At 44.3% G+C, this 22646-nt stretch overlaps 1 protein-coding gene across 1 annotated transcript in view; it reads right to left on the bottom strand.

Annotated features, from left to right (window-relative positions):
* LOC309559936 (discoidin domain-containing receptor 2-like) overlaps nucleotides 1-22646 on the bottom strand; it is a 206857-nt gene that overhangs the window by 21182 nt on the left and 163029 nt on the right. The window contains exons 5-10 of the mRNA XM_082263409.1: nucleotides 18809-19037; nucleotides 16146-16293; nucleotides 4312-4417; nucleotides 2495-2681; nucleotides 1253-1499; nucleotides 996-1097 (exon numbers count right to left, since the gene is read on the bottom strand). Of these exons, the coding sequence (XP_082119535.1) occupies nucleotides 996-1097; nucleotides 1253-1499; nucleotides 2495-2681; nucleotides 4312-4417; nucleotides 16146-16293; nucleotides 18809-19037 (1019 nt within the window). The remainder of the gene's footprint in view (nucleotides 1-995; nucleotides 1098-1252; nucleotides 1500-2494; nucleotides 2682-4311; nucleotides 4418-16145; nucleotides 16294-18808; nucleotides 19038-22646) is intronic.

The following is a 22646-nucleotide window of genomic DNA, read 5'->3' as shown; positions in this document are numbered from 1 at the left end:
GGCTACATAACAATGTACAGTATTGGCTTTTAAGACCAACTCCTTTATTGCTATATCCTTATTAAAGAGATTTCCCTTGTGAGGACAATAAATGATGAAGAATTCCTCCAATGGGGGTCACAGAGAAAAAGATAACTTCAGTAGAGCAAGGAAAGGTTAAAACTTCTAATGATGTTTTTTGCCTTTCTGTCCCAATGACAATCACTCTTCTACCAGTTCTTGTCTTGAAGTCAAAGGGGCAGAAAGTGAGCAAATATCTAGCTAATGGGGTACAATTAAAGATAAAAACTGATTAGAACGTATCCCCAATTGAACCAAAATTTAAAAAAATGGATGCAGTTAGGTTAAAAAAATAGGCGATTACCTTAGACTTCAGTGGGAAATAGAAGTTAGGAAGGGGGTAGATCAATGTGTTGCTTATAAAGATTCAGTTGGGCCTTATTCATTAGGAGGGTTGTAGCCTATTTTGGTTTAAGTTTCTTTTAGACACCGGAGTGCTAAAGGTCATAGTTAAACACGTAGTGGTGGCATGAGTTGAAGGTCATCAATAGGTAATTTATTGTCAAAGGTAATAGTTGGTGACCTTGAAGGTAATACATTTTGCACTTCACCGAAGAAGGTCATAGAAAGGACATTATGGAAGATCAAAGGGAATTGATTACTGAAGGAAATAGCCAGGCTTTTAATTGTTAAAGGTCGGTCATTTGATAGCTCAAGGCCTTTATTAAACACGTGAGTATTTTGGCTCTAAATGGCCTCTGGGGGTTATGAAAAATCCATTTAACTATCAAGGACCTTTTCTTGTACCACAAAAGCCCCTCTTTAGCCTCACTATTTTATCTTTTTTTTTTGCAAAAAGAAAAAAATAGACAATAAAAAATGTAAAGTAAAACATTTCAAGTGAAATTTATTGGAAATTTTACCTAAACAGCTCATTTGCAAAATTAGTTGACGCTTATCCTTAGTGAGGACCTTAGACCGTGTTTAACACTCACCTAAATTTCTCTCAGTAGCATTCAGGAATGGAGTTTCATTGGTGGCTGTCTGGACAGTAGTAGGAGCCAGAGTGACACTAGTGGGCACTGCAATGTCCATATCTTTAAAACAGTAAGACGTTCAATAAAATTTCAACATGGGTTTCAATAATTGACTGAAGAATATTTTTATTTGCATTTATCTAAATAAAAAGTTTGAGGTCTGACTCTCTAGCTAAACTGTAGGTGCACATACACAATGGTTAGCAATGCATTACCTGACTGGAAGGAGATCTCACTGAACATCATCCACGTGTCGGCAAAGTAAAATTTACAGAGGATGAAGCTCCCCACTCGTTGCTGTAATGGGATTATGACAAACCGCGAACTTGGGTTCTTGTCATCCAGCACGGTCGCCACCCCCACAGACTCTGATTCCCAGTCAGATTGTTGACGTGATTTAAAGAGGCACTCAGCCCTCTGAAAAATCTTCACCCTTTTAGTGAACATGTTGTTACAGTGGACCTGTGAAAAAGGATATGTCATCATTCATTTTGGGCTTTGAGACTATAGGCCAATAAAGTGATTGTGAACTATCGTCTTGTAAAACAACCCTTTCAGTTTGAACTGAAATGGAAGGTAAAACATTTGTGTATAGAAAAAAAGTCATATTATACTGTAATTACCTTTTTTTCCCCTTTTGTTACAAGTTAACAACAGAGGGAACTCTGTTCCCAGATGCATAAGAGCTGGGAGAGGAGAAGCAACAGTACACTGAGCTTCCCTTTGAAAGGTTGTGCAAGGAGGGGGGTGAGAGCGTGTCAGGACAAGTCTGACCATTGGATGAGAGCACACTGAGTTCCTAGCATAGCTAGAAAACTGACCAGGGTGTGTTCTCCTGCTTAATGTGGTCATTTTTTATTAGGAAAGCAGAGGGACTGGCAGGAACACCAGGGATTACACGCAAAGGAAGCAATACAAAGAGGACATGATACTTTTTATTACAGGCACATATCAGGAAAATGAAATGCAGGGGTAACAAACACTTTAAATTTAATCAACATCTTAATAACTAAATATTAAAGATGGATGTTGATTTATGTTACAATCCAGCAAAGAAAGTGGAAACACTTCATAATGGCCACAATAGGAGAGCAGACCTGGGATCCCAGAGCAGGCACAGAGATCTCACCAATAGAGCCCTCAAGAGATAGCAGCTACTGTCAAGTAGTATAATTTTCCAGTATACACCAAACACTGAAATATTAATTTTGGGTTGACTAACCCCTTTAAAATTAAACCAAGTTGCCTAATTTTCCATTCTGAAGGCCTTAATTATCAAAGAACTGGCTATATTGGTCAATGAAACAGATATTTCCTTTCAGTTTATGAATCTGAACAGTGAGAAAAAAAACAAATGTTTGATTGCCTGCTGTGGGCAATACATTTCGAATCCAGATATGATGAATAAACAAGACAATTGATATAAATGTAGGTAGTTCAGATAGGTAGGTTTTTACCTTCATAGAAGTGAAGTTTCTCGGCCTATCAAACTGGAACTCAACCTCTACATATCCATTGCGTGTACTTTCGTTTTTCCAGCCAACGTAATCATAGCCTGGCCAAACGCGATACTGGTGGCTCAGCATGAAGTCATCTAGGCCTAGCACCCCATCGGTCAGCTGGCCCAAACCGTCAAACAGCCTCCTGCATTTTTAAACAAATCAGATATTAGAGGATGGTTTTGAATGAGAGATTGGATAAAGATGCCATGCAAGAAGGCATGTTTGTAATATAGTACGGTAATAAAATCAAACAATCAGAATTGTGTGTTCATTGTATATCCTTTGATAATGACCACTGAGATTTGATAAGCAACGGAAATACTGTAATTGAAAGAGGCCTGTCACTTTAAAATATCTTATTCATTAGTCAAACTAATGGCGCAACTGTGGTCAACGTGGCACCTTTTACCACACCTGGTGGATTTACCTGGCTCTCATCATGTTCTGAAGTGATGCTGATGCTAATAAGTTCATTGACTCTGTCACCCACACTCCTTTGCTTATTTCCTCATGTCTGGCCCTACTTGGAGTCAGAATAACCGATATGCCTCAATCATTTCAAGCATTTATCACATATGTCGTCATAGCAGCCCGACTGGCTTTAGCAAGGAGGGAGAAATCTTTGAACCCACCACAACTGCAGGACATTATCTAAATCCTTAATGCCCATTTCCTAACAGAGCATTACTTTACCATACCCCACATACAACGCCCCAGATTATTGATACACTGCGCCCCGGACTTAAAGATAGCAGAAGTGTTTCCCTCAAGTGAAATACACCATACCAGTGGTCCCTGGGAGACCCCCTGATTCATACCCTTCAAACCCCACTACCCTGCTGCACATCTCATACCTGCAGTTTCAGGAACTATCTTCCATACTCCCTCCGCCTCCACCCCCACCATTCCTAAAATGACTCTCTACACTGATCCGCCATCCTAACATTATGCCCTGTACTTGGTTTACATTGTTCCATTTGTATGTCATACTGTATGCTAGAGGTATCTTCAATTTCTATTTTTGGTTTTCTAGCAACTGGTCCTTTGCCACATGGCTATCATGCTATCATAAGGAAGCATTGGGAAACTGAAAGTTTAGAAATATCCCTACACATTTCTTACTAAGAATATATTATACTTTATTGTATTAGATACAAAAACCATGGAAAAAAAGCCTAAATAAATAGTGTCACACAGCACTAAAAGCATTTTAATTGGACCAGGGCCATGTATCCACCAAAAAGTCTGCCCTTTGAGTCTGAGCTTTAATAAGAGAAAAATCAAAACCATTGTCCCAGTGATTCCATCACAGAAATTGAAGAGACTGTACTTCAAACTATAGTGATCAATAAGTCTCAAGGGGGATAAGTGCAATAGAAATATCTATAGATGATGTATGCCAAACGCCAAGGCATCCCTTAATATATTAATAAACCAAGACATATAGCACCTGGGGGGGGGGGGGGCAGGAACTTTGCCTCCCATTTATAAGTTTTTACCTCTTTCTTTGACCCCACTGGGGGTATTTTTCTCTTCTGTAGTCAACAAGGCTGAAAGTCACAGACCATAGTCAGGAGTTCTAAACCTTCCCCACTGTTACAAAAATGTTTTTTGTCTGTGTCTCCCCATTGGTGGGGGAATATATCCCCTACAGAGACACAGTAAACAATAAATTCCTGGCAGAGGCTATTTTCCTTCCATACTTTAACCAGAAGTAAAAAGTTTGATTGGAGTTGGGCTTTTGAACCTCAGTTGTCAACAAGTTGGCATACCTCTTCTCCAGGTATCCATCATAAGTTGAGTCATTTAAATATGCTATTGGATGTCCTGGAGCCATATAGATCTCTCCTTCTGGAATACTGTAGGACTTCAGACCATCTGGAACAAAAGAAATAATTTATAATAGAAATTTCAAATGCATGCTTTTGTAGCACCACCCCCGCAGGGGCTGCTGATTATATTATTGGGTCTACACCCTGCCTAACAACCCAATCAAATTGGCTCGATCCCTCCTCAGGCACAACTGACCCAGAATAGGACTGGACTATCAAATAGATACACAGGTTGGAATACAATACTTCACTATGCAACAATACCTTGTTACCTTCTTGAATAGTAGTCCTTCTGGGTGACACAATGGAACAACGCACAAGATTGTAATTAACCAAACTTAGTTTACTATATATCAAATTGAATAGGGGAGATACAATACAATACAATACAAGTCCATAAAAGGTTATTTAAAACAGCTTTAAAAAGGTAAAAGAATACCCCCACACTCCTCCTGCATTAAGGCTAGACACAGTACCAGGTAGGTGGGCCTATCTGAGTCCCTCCCCCAGAGTTCTCTTCTTTCTTGTTGATCTTCGCTAGCAAGGTTATTGAATAGAGCTCATTTGTAATCCAGATTAGGAATAAAGATCAAGAGAGAGAAAACAACGAGCTGTTAGTTGTCACCGCAGGGTGTCTGCGTAACTGAGCAATAACTTCTGCGAGAGAGATAAGCCTCTGGCGACTCCTTTACAGACCTTATTGTTTGTCTATGAGTCTCCTGAGAGAGTATGGTGATAAACCCCGGGGTTTTATCACCTCCTGCTGCGCTACCGCTATCTGTAGATAAAACTGTCTCTTCAGCAGATAAAGTCAGTTATTGGGCATGTGCCCTCTCACCAACAGAAGTTTCTCCTTCGCGCGCTTCCACTACGGTCTCAGTCCTTTGGCTATATGCCAGCCGCGCGGGGTCCTTCTGGCGGATGACTTCCGGTCTCGGCAAACAGCAGTATGACCTCCAGGAATGTGCCTCGTGCTTGAGATGGGACGGTTCCACGTCGTCCCTCCAGGCTAAAAGGCTCTGGCCCAATATCCAGTGTCAGTCCTTCACTCTCGCTCGCTGGTTCCTCAGAGTCCAGCGCAGAAAGGCCCCCCTTCGCGCGCTTCTCTCTTCCTTTAAATAACCTCCCCCATAGTGCCGTGCGGTGCAGCCGTGCACCCTGGATCTTGCAAAGCAGCCTGGGAGATGTAGTTTCTTCATCTTGTGAAAAGGAAGTCACAGCCCGGGAAATTCCATGCAGCTACCACTAGAGGGAGCCTAGTTCCTGGATCTTGCAAAGCAGCCTGGGAGATGTAGTTTCTTCATCTTGTGAAAAGGAAGTCACAGCCCAGGAAATTCCATGCAGCTACCACTAGAGGGAGCCTAGTTCCTTCCCACATATCAAACAGTGTCTTTAGGCATGTTTAACCCCGCTACACACTCCCCCCACTTGAGAAACTTTGGTCCCCAAAGAGGTCAACAGTATGTACCCTAGTGCATAGGTTGGCATTATACAACAAAAACATTAACATTTTGCTGAAATAAGTCAATCTGAATATATCCAATTTTGTATTCTAATAGCAGTGCAACAGTAAAACGATAAAGTGCAATTAATAAGCAAATAAGTGATTTCTACAGTGTTAATATAGTGCTGATTTCTAGTGCTTTTATATAGTGCTCCTTTAAAAAGCACATGTGCCTTTGCAATTTCTTAAACACTTACATCTTAAAGTTTGTGTTGAAAAAAAAACATCAAAAGGTGAGAAAGAGAAAAAAACATATAGTGAGGTCAGAGCAACAAAATGTGCGCAAACATTAACTCACAAAGTAAACCAAATTGTGAACATCAAAAACTGTGCTTATTATAATGGCCAAACCCAATATCCTTATGTACAAACTTAAATGCAAACGTTTTCTACTTCAATACTTTGTTCTCATGATCTCTCACAGACCCCCCAAAACTTGGGTGGCTTGTACAGTTGTGCCTGGTGGTGAGCTAGGGTTGTCCCCCACCAAATCTACAGTGGAGGAACTAGGCTGGTCAGGAGACCTTTTGGAGATAAAAACAGCTTCTTCCGAACATTCACCCAATTGATCATAGGTCAGTCTCTTAGGTGGGTGAATGACTCTCCTTTCCCTCTGTTCCCGTGGAGGCATGCTCTCAGAGGTACTAGGATCAGGCACTTCTGAGGATTCTTCCATGTCCCCCTCCTCATGTTCCAACACAGAGGCACCTGATGGTTCAAGAGAGGTCAGTTCTTCTTCAGAGAAGGGTGCAACCTCCTCCTCAGGATCTTCATCCTCAGCTGCTTCTTCTGGAAGCATATGAAAGGGTATGAATTCAGGGGCTTCTGCCCGAAGGGCTCCTCTATCAGCCAAGTCAGACGAAGACAGGGAGGCAGGTGTGGGTTCTGGCAACTGAGATGACCACAACCAGTCGGGTACCTCCTCTTCATCTTCCAAATCTTCAGATGGAGAACTTCCCTCTCCCTCATCTGGGAGCATCGTCTGAGATCTGGTAACTGGTCTGGACCGGCGAGAAGTCGAAGGGGCCGCTGACAAGTCTTCCACAGGGGGCATACGAACCGCTTCAGAGAGAGGCAGCAAATGGTTCCGATGCCAAGCCTTCAATGGACCCACACTTCCCTCAGGCCGAATTTGGTACACAGGAAGGTTTGGCAGTTGCTTACAGATAACATAAGGTTGGGACTTCCAGCGGTCTGCCAACTTGTGTTTTCCCGGGACACCCAAGTTTCTCAACAAAACCCTGTCCCCTGTTTGCAGGTCATGGATCCGAACTTTTAGGTCGAAATTTTTTTTATTCCGCAGTCCACGTTGATCAGATGTGGCCTGAGCCTTGTCATAGGCCACTTTCAGACTCTTCCGCAGTCGGTCCACATATCCTCTATGCGATGCTGAAGAGGTATGATCAGGCGAAATGCCAAAGGCCAAATCCACTGGCAACCGAGCCTCCCTTCCAAACATCAGCCGATAAGGGGAATATCCAGTAGCATCACTGACAGTGCTGTTGTAGGCATGCACAATGGCAACTACGTGCCTGCCCCAATGCTGTTTCTTCTCTGAGCTCAAAGTCCCCAACATATCCAAAAGAGTCCTGTTAAATCGTTCAGGCTGGGCATCCCCCTGTGGATGGTAGGGAGTGGTTCTAGTCTTTTGAATGCCTAACATATCTAACAGTCTCTTGATCAGTCTGCTTTCAAAGTCCCTTCCCTGATCAGAATGGAGGCGCTGTGGTAACCCATAATGTACAAAGAACTTCTCTACAAGAACTTTGGCTACCGTTGAGGCCTTCTGATCCCTTGTTGGGAATGCTTGAGCATATCTGGTAAAATGGTCTGTTACCACAAGGACATTCCCCTGGCCACTCAGATCAGGCTCTAAGCAAAGGAAATCAATGCACACCAGCTCCATGGGTCCCTGACTTTGTAGATGGCCCATTGGGGCTGCTTGACGTGGCAGAGTCTTCCTCTGTATACACCGGACACAAGAATGACAGTATCCTTCAACTTCGGCCCTCATACAAGGCCAGTAGAACCTGTCCCTGACAAGCTGAAAGGTTCTTTTGGGCCCCAGATGGCCATGATTATCATGAAGAGCGGCCAGAACTCCCTCTCTGTATTTAGCTGGTAAGAACAGTTGCCACTTCTCCTCCAGATCTTCAGATGGACCTCTCCGGTAGGCCACTCCTTCTCTGATCTGTAACCGGGTCCACTCTCTATGCAACAGACGGGCCCCCTGAGGGGAGTCAGTTAGAAGCAACTCAGGGCTCTGGATCTCCAGGGCTTCCAAGAGAAGTTTTCCCAAAGGGTCTTCCAACTGCTCCTTCCGCAAGTCCCTTTTGGACAGCCGGGGCAAACCCTCCCCTTCAACTTGGGTCACCTGGCAGTAGCATTTGGGTACTCCGATAGCCGAAACCCCAATCTCTTCTGCTCTTGACCCTCCTCGGGATCGAAATTCAGTTCCCTGATATAGGGAACCCCTTCTGGAGCCAAATGAGTCCATTCTTCCGCAGGTTCCTGTGGAACATGCAACCTTCTGGATAGGGCATCTGCATCCCTATTTCCGATTCCTGGCCGATACTTCAGGCTAAAATTGAAGCTAGAGAGGGCAGCCAACCATCGATGTCCTGTTGCATCCAGCTTGGCCGTAGTCAACAGATAGGTGAGGGGATTATTATCTGTCTTGACAATGAATTCAGCTCCGTACAGGTAGTCTTTCAATTTGTCAACCACTGCCCACTTCAAGGCCAAGAATTCAAGTTTGTGAGTAGGATAATTCCTTTCAGCAGGCAGTAGGCTTCTGCTCACATAGGCAACAGGTCGCAGATGACCCTCATGCTCCTGATAAAGTACCCCCCCCAGCCCATCTCGGCTGGCATCAACATGCAGTTCATATGGTTTTGTGGGGTCCGCATAGGCCAACACAGGGGCAGTGGTTAGGGTTTCCTTCAGCTGGACAAAGGCCCCTTCGCATTCCGGGGTCCACTGATCCTGGATGGATTCCTTAGCCTTCCGGGGGCCTATGGTGGACTTCGCCGGCTTTACCAACTCAGGGACATCATCTTCTTCATTCTTCAGGAGCTCATTTAGGGGTCGGGCAATCTGGGCGAACCCCTCCACAAACCTCCTGTAATAGGAGCAAAAGCCCAAGAATGACCGGAGTTCGGTCACATTTGTGGGTCTCGGCCAGGAAGCAACAGCATCCAGCTTGTCCGGGTCAGTGGCCACCCCTTCTTCAGACACGATATGGCCCAGGTAATGGACCGAGGACTGATAGAATTGGCACTTCTCAGGAGAAAGTTTCAAACCTTCTTCATGTAGCCTCTTCAAGACCTTTTCCAACCTCTCCTCATGTTCTTCTAAAGTTCTGCCAAACACGATATCATCCAAGTATACCAGTACCTCTATCAAATTCATATCTCCAACGGTCCTCTCCATCAGCCTTTGGAAGGTAGCAGGGGCCCCGGACAACCCCTGAGGCATGCGATTGAACTCAAAGAACCCCACAGGGGTGATGAAGGCTGTTTTCTCCCGATCTTCGGGGTGCATGGGGATCTGATAATACCCACTCTTTAAGTCCATCACACTGAACCACTTCGCCCCTGACAGACTCTGTAGGGCATCTTCGATTCGAGGAGTGGTATACTGGTCTGGGATGGTTCTTCTGTTCAGCGTTCGGTAGTCGATACAAAGCCTCAAAGATCCATTTTTCTTCCGGACTACCACTATCGGGGAAGCATACGGGCTCCTGGATTCTCGGATAATCCCGATCTTTTTGAGCTCTGCCAGCTGTTGACGTAGATCTTCTAAGTCACCTAAGGGGACTCGCCGGACTCTCTCCCTGAAAGGCTTGTCCTCACTCAGGCGGATCTTATGAGTGGCGCTCCTGGCACATCCCACGTCAAACTCGTCCTTAGAGAATATTTCCCTCCATCGAGCAAGTTGTGCCTTGGCCCTCTTCACCCATTCCGGCGGGAGGGCAGCGTTTCCAGAGCAAAGCTCCTCTATAACCGCTTCACCCTGTTCCTTTTCTTTGAAATCAATGGGGGCAACTGGGGTAGCCGGGTTGACTTGGCCCAGGAGCACTCTGGCCGGTACCTTCACTGGTGTAATAGAGGTGTTTCTGACACTCACTAAAACCCTTCCACGGTTTTCCTGTAACACCTTCAAAGGGATCACCTCAGGGATCACTTCTATCCCTCTCTGTCTCTCCTTTTGACCTGATTCAAAGATAATGAAGGGACCCGGCTGTTGCCATGTGAGTTTAACAGAAGCCTTAAAACAGGCCACCTCTCCTGGCTGTAAGACCTTTTCTGCTCTATCCAGCTTCCAGAGTCGTCCAACTCCTTCTGCGGGGGTCTCTTGCTCCAACACTAATCGTTGGTAGGCCTGCCGTAGCATGGGATGGATCCTTGGCGCCTGAGCATCTTGTCCCTGGACCAGTTGTATCAGAAGGCGCCTTACCAGGTCAGTGTTTGTTCCTACGATGAGAGAGCTTTTGTTGGCCCCTGGTGGACGAGGACAGACCACCGCTAAGGTGTCGAAGGTTTCCGCTTCACCAGCCACTGATGGATCAAAGGTCAACTTGATTGGCAGATACCCGTCATAGGGAAAACTTTGGGTCCCAATACCCCATATCTCCAGATCTTCCAACTTCTGCAAAGGTAGATGGGTAAGATATTTATCATAGAAGTCTGTATACAAAAGAGTCACCTGGGCCCCTGTGTCAAGGAGGGCTCTTGTGTAAATTCCTTCCACCTGAACCGAGACCACTGGGGAGGGCCCGACCAAGTTAGTTGGGAATTCTCTTGATGTAGCCTTGTTATCTGATTCAGTTCTCTGTACCCTGGCCCTCTTCTCCTTTTTCTTCCTTGATCTAGGCCCCCGCCGAATCCGGTGTGCATTGACTTTCCTTCCCTCAGTAACCCGGAGTCTAGAACTGGGGGTGTTATATTTGGGTCTGACCCCCTGACTCAGTTTCCCTGATCCTGCACCACTTCTGGAGTCCCTTAAGACTGGCGGACACCCGGTTGACTCCTTCACCGGTGTCCTCTGAAGTTTCCCGCTGGCTCGCGAGGTTTCGCGGCAGCATTTCCTGAGCTGGGACATACCCTTCTAACATGCCCAACTCCCCCGCAGTTGAAACAAGTTAACAATCTTGCAGGCCGTGGCTCTGGATCTGTGCTGAGACTAACAGGTTCATCTGGCCTCTCCGATATACTCCCCTTGGGTAGAGTGGATACCTGACCAGTCAGGATGGACACCATTTCTATCAACTGAGACACTTGGGTCTTTAGGAGTTCAACTTGAGAGTCACCCTCTTCCACACTTATCACTCCAACCCGGGCAGTTGAGTCAAACTGCCGACTTTTCTTCTTGTTGTCCAACATGACCTCTTCCTCTCTGACCATTCGAATCAGATCGGGGTATTCTAGAATGCCGCCATCTCGACGAGTTCGTAACAGTATGGCAATGGGATCTAAAGGTTGAGCCCCTTTCAGAACCTGTCGTGCACGAGTCTCATCTATTTTCCGGGGGTCTATTCCTTTCTTTAACAGAATCTGGTGGATAATCCTATCCAGACGTTTAATGAATTCGGACAACTTCTCCCCCTCTTCTTGATAACAGTGGTCCAACTGGTAGAGAAGTTCAGCCGCGTTCTCCGTCCGACCAAACACATCTTGCAGAATGTCCAAATAATCCTGTGCAGTGCAGTTCTTCTTGCTAAGCTTTAGATTACGTACAGCCTCTAATGCAGGTCCCCTTAAACTCTCTGTGATCCTCTGCTTCTTGTGCTGTTCTGGTACCTCCCATTCCTCCAAAGCCTGAGTGGCGGTATCTAGCCACTCTTCGAACCCATCTTCTGCTGAAGGCACAGGCTGTTTCCCAGAGAATGTCCAGAGCTTCCTATATCCAGTCATCAGATAGCTCGAGGAGTCCCTGCTACATTTTGCCACAATCTCCCCAAGAACAGCACACAGTTCTGAGCTAAAAGTCGACAAAGGTGATGACTCAGGATGCCCTTCTTGGACACCTTTTTCTTGGCTGGATACCCCAGGGGTGGTGGATGAGGGACCCGCAGTAGGAACTCCTGGATGTATCAGGAAAAGTTCTGTTTGGTCAATAGTTTTTACACTGTTTCCATTGAAATAATCAGGGACCCCTTTCCTCCACTCACACAGTGCATACGTGTGTGGGGCAGTGGTGTCAGTTTTTATGTCAATCACCCAGAATTTCCTGTCTGTGGATAGTGCCCTTAAAACAGGGAGGAGCTTTTCTTCAGTCCAGGCTTCTCCCTTGATTTCAACCACCAGGCCATTTTCCACTATGACATTCTCTTCCTTGCACCACTCAGCAGCAGCGACAGGATCCATTTCTGCGTGGGAGGGGATTCTGGGGCTGAGAGGGTTGTGTTGCAGGACTGTAGAAATCCCGGACGAGCCCCCACGTGTAGCACCACCCCCGCAGGGGCTGCTGATTATATTATTGGGTCTACACCCTGCCTAACAACCCAATCAAATTGGCTCGATCCCTCCTCAGGCACAACTGACCCAGAATAGGACTGGACTATCAAATAGATACACAGGTTGGAATACAATACTTCACTATGCAACAATACCTTGTTACCTTCTTGAATAGTAGTCCTTCTGGGTGACACAATGGAACAACGCACAAGATTGTAATTAACCAAACTTAGTTTACTATATATCAAATTGAATAGGGGAGATACAATACAATACAATACAAGTCCATAAAAGGTTATTTAAAACAGCTTTAAAAAGGTAAAAGAATACCCCCACACTCCTCCTGCATTAAGGCTAGACACAGTACCAGGTAGGTGGGCCTATCTGAGTCCCTCCCCCAGAGTTCTCTTCTTTCTTGTTGATCTTCGCTAGCAAGGTTATTGAATAGAGCTCATTTGTAATCCAGATTAGGAATAAAGATCAAGAGAGAGAAAACAACGAGCTGTTAGTTGTCACCGCAGGGTGTCTGCGTAACTGAGCAATAACTTCTGCGAGAGAGATAAGCCTCTGGCGACTCCTTTACAGACCTTATTGTTTGTCTATGAGTCTCCTGAGAGAGTATGGTGATAAACCCCGGGGTTTTATCACCTCCTGCTGCGCTACCGCTATCTGTAGATAAAACTGTCTCTTCAGCAGATAAAGTCAGTTATTGGGCATGTGCCCTCTCACCAACAGAAGTTTCTCCTTCGCGCGCTTCCACTGCGGTCTCAGTCCTTTGGCTATATGCCAGCCGCGCGGGGTCCTTCTGGCGGATGACTTCCGGTCTCGGCAAACAGCAGTATGACCTCCAGGAATGTGCCTCGTGCTTGAGATGGGACGGTTCCACGTCGTCCCTCCAGGCTAAAAGGCTCTGGCCCAATATCCAGTGTCAGTCCTTCACTCTCGCTCGCTGGTTCCTCAGAGTCCAGCGCAGAAAGGCCCCCCTTCGCGCGCTTCTCTCTTCCTTTAAATAACCTCCCCCATAGTGCCGTGCGGTGCAGCCGTGCACCCTGGATCTTGCAAAGCAGCCTGGGAGATGTAGTTTCTTCATCTTGTGAAAAGGAAGTCACAGCCCGGGAAATTCCATGCAGCTACCACTAGAGGGAGCCTAGTTCCTGGATCTTGCAAAGCAGCCTGGGAGATGTAGTTTCTTCATCTTGTGAAAAGGAAGTCACAGCCCAGGAAATTCCATGCAGCTACCACTAGAGGGAGCCTAGTTCCTTCCCACATATCAAACAGTGTCTTTAGGCATGTTTAACCCCGCTACACTTTCATCTGGGGAGATCTGTTTTTCATTGGTTGAGCTATGCATTACTGGTGCTTTTACTAATTGCGTCATAGTTTATACAGCTGTGGCTTATGCACAGTGAGCAGACCTTTCTTGTGCGGGGCAAAGATTTCCTTTTTCAGCATGCTAGAAAATTACACTAGGAAATCGCTCCCACGGACCTAGTCCGTGGGGGCGAGACGTGTGCTGGCAGCCATCTCCCTACCAGGAGAACACACAGCGATTATTGCCAGCAGCTATAGCCTGCTGGCAATAATCAAATGAGGAATCCGACATGCCAGTTGTTCCCAAGTGATCAGTGACATGACTTGGGTATAATCAGCCTGCCTATCCATGGTTTGGTCCCTGCTGAACCGGCATAGATTCTGTCTATGGCCGGCTTTAGAGTGAGGCAAAATAACTGAAGTGTTTAAAACCCGAAAAAAAAAGATGCTACTGCCTCTTTAAAGCAATGTATTATGTTTTTGAATATTGCCATTTAATTCAGCCCTGCCTGTTTTGTTCAATACCTGGTTGATCCTGCCTGTTCACCTCCTCCTGAGAGTAAGCTGACCTTGCTAGTATGGCTGCCAATCCATGCTAGCGTGGTCAGTTTACGTCTTGTGTCATGCCGCTGCCAATACAGGTACGCTGTGCCTGTATCTTCCGTTGTCTGTGGAAAGCCACACCCTCTCCAGCCGTTACTCCCTTCTTTTCACTGCAATCCGCTGGGGAAATGGGGAATTGGCGTTTTCCTGCAATTATGTCTCACCCGCTCTCTTGGCATGCCCACCAGCAGGTCCGTGGATCGCTCACTAAGCTTGAGCAATCATGTGACCAGCAATTTATCAAGGAGTGATACTATAGCTACATAGAAAATAGCTACGTCAAGAAAAAAAACTTCATTTAGAACAGTGTAGCATTTATCCTTGGAATAATGTATCTGTCGTTAGTTGACTTTACAACCACTTTAACCATTGATTGCATCAACTCTTCCACTGAAAGTCTTCCTGTATGGCACCATTTTGCTAATCTAGTTTGTCTAGGTTTGTGAATGCAGAATGGTGGTGCACATTAGCAGAGCTGGAGAAAATTAGTTTGTGTGGTAAAACAGAAACCCTAAAACTAGGGATGCACCGAATATTCGGCGGCCGAACATTATTCGGCCGAAATTAGAGAAAATAGCACTTTCGGCGTTCGGCCGAATAAGTCAAAAGGCCGAATAATTTTGAGCCGAACAATGTCAGCTTCCGCCCTGACCGCTCACCTTCCTCATTGCGGCTCGCGGCTCCCTTCTCACACGCCGCCGGTGTCCTGTCCGGCCGCGAGTAGGGGGTGTGACGTCACGCGCGCGTCCCGCCCCCTGCTCCTGACTGCGGCTCCTTCACACTAGGTCCACGCCCCGCCCCCCTGTTCGCGGCTTTTGGCTCCGGCTGCAGTTCAGGTATGTGATGTGGAGCTGAGCACATTTGGGGGAGAATACGGTAGCTGGCAGCTGCACAAGCATTAGTGTGCAGACTGCCATATGTTGTTGCCACTTGCCATGCTCATTACATTAGAGTGCCCTATAAAGTGCCCCTTAAAAAAAAAAAAAGAAAAAAAATGTGCCCAACAGAGTGCTCCCTTGACATAAAATGTGGCCATCAGCGTGCCCCTTATTTTATGCTAAGGGACATGCTGATGAGCATATTTTATGTTAAGGGGCACTCTGATGAGCATATTTTATGTTAAGGGGCACTCTGATGAGCATATTTTATGTTAAGGGGCACTCTGATGGGCATATTTTATTTTAAGGGGCACGCTAATGGGCATATTTTATGTTAAGAGCAACGCTGATTTAAATGTTTTGTTTTGCCCATCAGAGTGCCCCCTAACATAAAATGTGCCCATCAGCGTGCCCCCTAACATAAAATGTGCCCATCAGCGTGCCCCCTAAAAATTGGCAAAATAAATGGAAAAAATGCGAAACACCGCGTTCGGTATTCGGCCTTCGGCCAAGCATTTCATTATTATTCGGCTTCGGCCAAGAATTTCATTTCGTGTGCATCCCTACCTAAAACATATTTCAATACTGGAACATTCTTCTACTTTCACCTATTCACAAGTGGACAGGGCAACATGTTGAGTGTAGATGTCAGCAATTTTATGTTTTAATTCGGCATCTGTGATTATAAAAAGGGGCAGGTACATTAACACGAAACACTGTGCTAATGGCTGTATGTTTTTTTTCTTGCTTTTTTGTCAGGTAATTAGGAAACACTACATACAAATATTCCATATATTGTTTTGGGCTTTCTTTTTTAATTCATATTAAAATTTCATATCATGTACTGTACATAAATGGCAATTCTGTTCTGTGAAATATTTTAAACAAATAATCTAAAAATTTGCAAAATATAGTTTTTAAATTTGTAACCTTTTTTTTTCCAAACGTAAATGAACGTGATTAAAAAAAACATTATATTTAGTGTAACGGTTTGTATCTAGTACAAATGAATCTACTTACCATGCCAGGCACAGCCGTAAAGCTCCACCCTCATACACACTGTCATGGGGACCTTGGTGACAGGGATGACTCGGATGTGACTGGCAATAATTGGGGGTCTTAGGTCGTTCAGGACCACTTCATATTCATCAACATTGCCTTTGATTATCTGAGAACATAAAATACAGTGATATTTATATTATCTATCTATCTATCTATCTATCTATCTATCTATCTATCTATCTATCTATCTATCTATCTATCTATCTATCTATCTATCTATCTATCTATTGTGACAGGAAGTCAGGTAAATCTGTGGATGTTGTCACAGACAGGAGATACATTTCCACCTGGTTTAGAAAATTCACCAATTACTATAGGGTGTCGGCTACAGAGGTAGCCAGAAAGGTGTAAGGACATTGAAAAGACTTCAGCTGTTCAGGATGAGGTAATTAAGGCCTCTATAAGTTATCCAGAGGATGACTACTGATCGCTGCCTCCTGAAGTGATGTGCGCTGAGGAGAGCAGTCAGCTGAAGACTTCTCAAGGTGAGGTAATGGATTTTTCTGTGTGAAGAAAAACAAATGGACATTTTCTGTTGGAAGAGAAAATAAATGGATTATTGATTGTCTGCTGCATGATCAGCAGTGTCTGCCCAGCAGTAGGTTGGGACAGACTCGCTAGGTAGGTTCCTGTGTGTGAAGGTAGACGCCCACAGTGGCCAGGGTTTATTTTATTTTATGTTTGTTTTTGAATTATGCTGTTTTTGATGCTTGCACTTGTGTGATGAAAATTGCAAGAATAAACCATAGACTGTTGTTTTCAACTACTCCTCGGCTATTTCTCTGTGTAACGAACCCCCCCAAGGGGTCGTCCACACCCGCCACCGAGCTAATCCCTCACTCTATCTATCTATCTATCTATCTATCTATCTATCTATCTATCTATCTATCTATCTATCTATCTATCTATCTATCTATCTATCTATCTATCTATCTATCTATCTATCTATCTATCTACCGTATCTATCTGTCTCTTGGTTGTTTATTGACAGTAATTTTTATTCTTTTCTCTTCACACATCTAATGGCAAACCCTCTCTCCATCAGAAAGTATTTTGCGTAAACAATTAAACATTTTTATTGGGAAATTCAGTTAGCTGGTTACTAACAAACAAGCAAGGTCATCATTCAATTTGGCTTAATGAGAATTATCAGAAGTTATGTCAAGGATACATGCAAGATCCGTCACCTCTATACAGTAGTGAAAATTCAGGGCCTTTCTGCGGTTATAAGAATCGCGAAAGATGTTGTAGTTTGAATATTATTTTTGAAAAGTTGTGCGCAGTGTTTGTTTCTTAGTTGGCCTACATGACTGAGGAATGGTCATTTCTGTGCACAACAGAAGAATGAGGTGTACCCTTTGAGAAGGAGGCATTGTTCCTACACGGGCATCACAGAAATGTCATGGGTCTTGCTCATCTAATCTGTATTGTTGAGAGCAAGATGATCATTCATATTGTGGTTTGAGGGGCCAGATGGGAAGCTAAAGTTTTCACTAGCTGTGCTGCCAGGGTCTACAATGCTACTAATTAATTTGAAATGTTATATTTGTAAAGGAATAAACATTTTCATTGGCAAATTCAGTTAGCTGGTTACTCACAAACAAGCAAGGTCATCATTCAATTTGGCTTAATGAGAATTATCAGAAGTTATGCCAAGGATACGTGACAGATCAGTCTCTACTATACAGCATTGATGATTCAGGGCCTTTCTGCGGTTATAGAAATCGCACAAGATGTCGTAGTTTGGATAATATTATTTTTGAAAGCTGTTTGCAGTGTTTGTTTCATATTTAACCTACATGGCCGGGAATGGTCAATGATGTGCTCAACAGAAGAATGAGGTGTACCCTTTGAGAAGACATTGCACCTACACAGAAATGTCATTGGTCTTGCTCAACTAATCTGTATTGTTGAGAGTAATATGACCATGCATGTTTTGGTTTGAGGGGCCAGATGGAAAGCTATAGACTTTAGACTGTGTCTTCAGAGTCTTTCAAACACCATGCATGATTAATAAAGTAGATATAGTTAACCAGAGGCTGTGAAGATGTGGAATAGGCTCCCCCAAGGCCTGGTTTGTTTCCTAGATGCGCATAATATAACTGGATACTAATTTTTATAGGTATAGTTGATCCAGGGAATATCCGATTGCCTCTTGGGGGATCAGGAAGGAATCTTTTTTCCCCCATTGGAGCAAATAAAATCATGCTTCATTGCTTTTTTTTTCAGTTCACATTTAGTTTAGGCAAATTTCCAGATTGAACAAAGACAACGTGGTATAAGGGCCAGTTCATACGGGGAACATGCGTGTTCCCATGTGGTCTGGTTTTAACAATGCACTAAAACGTGGAAAAAGTAGTGCAAGAACCACTTTTTATTATTGTATTGCAGGACCATGCGATTTAGTGTTTACAAATGAGCAAAATTTGCGAGATGCATTAAGGGTGCCATTAAGAATTACTTGGCATCTGCCTGCATCTCGCAGGGGGAGCGCGTTCACCTGCGGTACAGGAATCGCGCATGAAAAGCAACTTTCCCGCACCACGTTTTGGTGTGAACAGGAATTTACATGTTATTAAAAAAATACATTTTTCTGCTTGTAATGCTACTATTCGTCTCACCTGCTGGCCTTGATGGTCCTTCCATGAAAGCCATCTATCTCCATTTCGGCTGTAGTCCACACGGTAGGATCTGGCAAATTCCTTACCAGTAGCTCGAGCATGACGTCCTTGCGTTCCAATCAATGTGATAAAATACAGCTTGTGTAGATGTATCTGTAAAAACTGGACATCCTCTGGCTGAAGCAAACCCGCGGGGCACCAAGCTCCATCGCCTTCCTCCCGTTGAAGCCTGTAGAAGAACAGAATTTAACTTTACTGGAGTTCTAAAAATTAGGTCACCGTAATACTTTTCATATTGTTTTCCTACCTAAAGTAACATATTATGCGATTCAATAAGGCTACATTCACACCTGAGCGTAGCGTTTTCATGCGTTATTTACCGCAATTTTACCGCAATTTTTACCGCGATTTACAGGCGTTTTTACAGGCGTTTTTTGTGCAGGCGTTTTTAGATTGAATAGAGACCAATAGAAAACGCCTGTAATCTGCCCAAAAAGAAGCTCAAGTACTTTTTTGAGCGTTGGGCGTTTTGCTCACAGCGTCAAAATGCTCAGATGTGAAGAGGGGCCATTGAAATTAATAGGATTTGTCTTGTTGGGCGTTTTGAGAGCTGATCCTAGAGCAGAAAAACTCCCCCCAAACGCCTACATGTGAACGGAGCCTAAGATGAATGTTATCTAAATGTTTATTAGGGACCAGTGATACCACTGAGCATTCAGTCTACCCATTTACTAGAGACCAGTGACATTATTGAGTATGCGGCTCTTTCCATTCACAACAGCCCAATAACATTACTAGGAATACAGTCTACCTATTCATTAGAGGCTGGCGACATTTCTGAAAATTCCGTCTATCCATTTACTAGATAGTAATGACATCACTAAGACAGCATCACTAATTGGTAGTGACATCACTGGGATAGCATCATTTTCATCCATAGAGACTGGTGAAATAACTGGAAATTCAATTGATCTATTCACTGTAGACATCAATATGAATACAACATATCAATTTACTATGACAGCCTTTATCAACCTTTTTTTACACAGACAAACCAATGAAATAACTTTCTCTTCTGAGAAAACCCTTTCTAACTCAGTCTAATAATTACTATATCTACAGTTCACAATACATGAGCATGATGGTCACTGCTTTTGCTTTGCATCTAAAAGTCTGGCACTTATTTACTGTACACATATTGCTCCACTCTTGCCGGGGACTTCTCCCAGTTTTGGGCTCCTGCCTTTACAGGTCAGGGAGGTGTTACAGAAGGAAGCTGTGTTTAATATGAATAGCAGGTTTTTTGTACAGCAAACATAGAATTGTTTATCTCTGTACACAAAATCTAGATGTGTATTTTTAAGTCTGACTATTCTTCTCCATGGAACATTAACATCTAGGCATTAAACCAAAACTTTTTTTTTACATTAAAGCGGAGTTCTGGGCACAAAATCGACCTTTTTTTTTTGTGCCCATCCGCTTGGTCTCCTTCACCTGAAAAGGAATTGGATAGTTAGGTATATTTTTTTTTTTTTACTCACCTTGTAATTGTAGGTAATTTCACCTATTCTCCACTTCCTCCCTCTGTGCCGCGGCTCCGCCGTCACTTCCTGTCTTGCGATGATTCCTGGGACCTGAACGTCATCGCTCCCAGGAATCAATGCGACGGCACCGGCCCCGCTCGTCACTTCCGGGGCGAAGCCACATTCCCTGCTAAACAGCTTCTGGGCATGCCCAGAAGCTGTGGAGGAATGCGGCGCCGCACCGGAAGTGACGAGAGGGGCCGGTGCAGGCGCATTCTGGGAGAAGAAGACACGGAAGAGGACACAGAAGAGGACTGCGCCGGCTTCAGCTGCCCACAACAGAGATGGCAACGCTGGAGAAGAAATTTTATAAGTGAGTATTTCTTCTTGCAGCTAAGTGCGAACCGGGACAGATCAGAGGCTAGCCATTGTGGAATGCACTAGCCCTGACTGTCCCGGGGGTATGTTTATTGAAAAAAAGTTTTCGTGCCCGGAACTCCGCTTTAAATAATATATTACCCAAACATTTCATATTCTGATATGTGTCTGTTGTGCTATGTACTTGTATGAAAAAGTATCCTGTTCTCTTTGTATTGCTTCCTTTATGTGAAATACCGGGTGATCCTGCCAGTCTCCCTGCTTTTCTATTTCAAAATGACCACGCAAGGCATGAGAGCACATCCATCTCAGCATGGTCAGTTTTCTGGCTGTGCTGGGAGAATAGCCTGCCTGTCCTCCAATGGTCAGACTTGTGCTGACACGCTTTCTTGCACAGACATTCACTGGGGAGATCAGAACTGCTGTTTCTCCATCCCCACCTCTCCAAGCTCTGTATGCAGCTGAGAACAGAGAATATGCGATCACTTAAAAAGAAAAAGGTGTTTATTACGTTTTTAAAATGTTTTGCCTTTCATTTCTATTTTAAAATGAATGGGCTGTTTTATAAGGTAAGGGTTCACATATACTTTACATGCTAGAGTTCATTTACATCATTCTCCTGAACTAATATCCTATTCTTACCCAAAGAAAAAATGACTCTTTACATTGTGAGTTGTGCCAAGCCTGGCAGATCAGTATACACTAATGCAGTCAAAATAAAATGAATAAATGATTCAAATATGAGACACTATCTGAGACACTCAACCTTGCATATTCACTCTGTTTTGAGTGAACCAATGCTTATCAGTCAGCAAAATACACTATATTGTCAAAAGTATTGGGACACCTGCCTTTACACGCACATGAACTCTAATTGCATCCCAGTCTTAGTCCGTAGGGTTCAATATTGAGTTGGCCCACTCTTTGCAGCTTTAACAGCCTAAACTCTTCTGGGAAGGCTGTCCACAAGGTTTAGGAGTGTGTCTATGTGAATGTTTGACCATTCTTACAGATGCGCATTTGTGAGGCCAGGCACTAATGTTGGATGAAAAGGCCTGGCTCGCAGTCTCCTCTCTAACTCATTCCAAAGGTGTTCTATTTGGATGAGTTCAGAACTCTGTGCAGGCCAGTAAAGTTCCTCCAACCCAAACTCACTCATCCATGTCTTTATGGACCTTGCTTTGTGCACTGGTGAACAGTCATGTTGGAAAAGGATGGGGCCACCCCGAACTGTTCCCACAAAGTTGGGAGCATGAAATTGTCCAAAATGTCTTCGTATGCTGATGCCTTAAGAGTTCCCTTCACTGGAACTAAGGGACCAAGCCCAACTCCTGAAAAACAACCCCACACCATAATCCCCCTCCACAAAATGATTTGGACCAGTACACAAATTAACCAATTAATTCTGTGATTGGCTTTTGGTTGGTGCATGTTTATGAAGACTTGGCTCAGAGGACGGTTGGTGGATGACAGCAGCCCACTTTTATTCTGACATATAAGGGATAGGTCTGTGATCTTAATAGGACCCTTTTTAATTTACAAAAAGCCATGGGCCCTTTTGTCAAATCTGAGGCTTAATGTCCACACACAGCTTTGTAGGCCCCGCTGCACAAATCAGGACCCAACTCACTGAGGATCTACCAGAGATAGAGAAGCCGACAGCAGGGGAATTTTGAAATATCTATTATTATTAGGGATGCACTAAAACTGAAGAAGGACCAGGTTCAGCTCCCACTCCAACCGTCTGCCTTAACATCACAGTGGGTAGGTCCTCAGTTACAAACTGGGGGTCTAGATGCTCTGGGGTGGAAAAGGCCTTTTCTTCAGGCGATTCTTCCTCGGAGGAAGAGGAGAGCCATTTTGATGGGTTTGTCTTCGGCTGGTCCAGCCTTTCCTTAAAGAAATCAGAGAAGCTCTACTCTGGAAAGATCCTACAG

This window comes from Pelophylax lessonae (assembly GCF_965119305.1).
Source record: "Pelophylax lessonae genome assembly, chromosome: 7".
NCBI lineage: Eukaryota > Metazoa > Chordata > Amphibia > Anura > Ranidae > Pelophylax > Pelophylax lessonae.
Note: the sequence above shows the minus strand (reverse complement) of the source record. Positions and strands in the feature narration are given on the sequence as shown.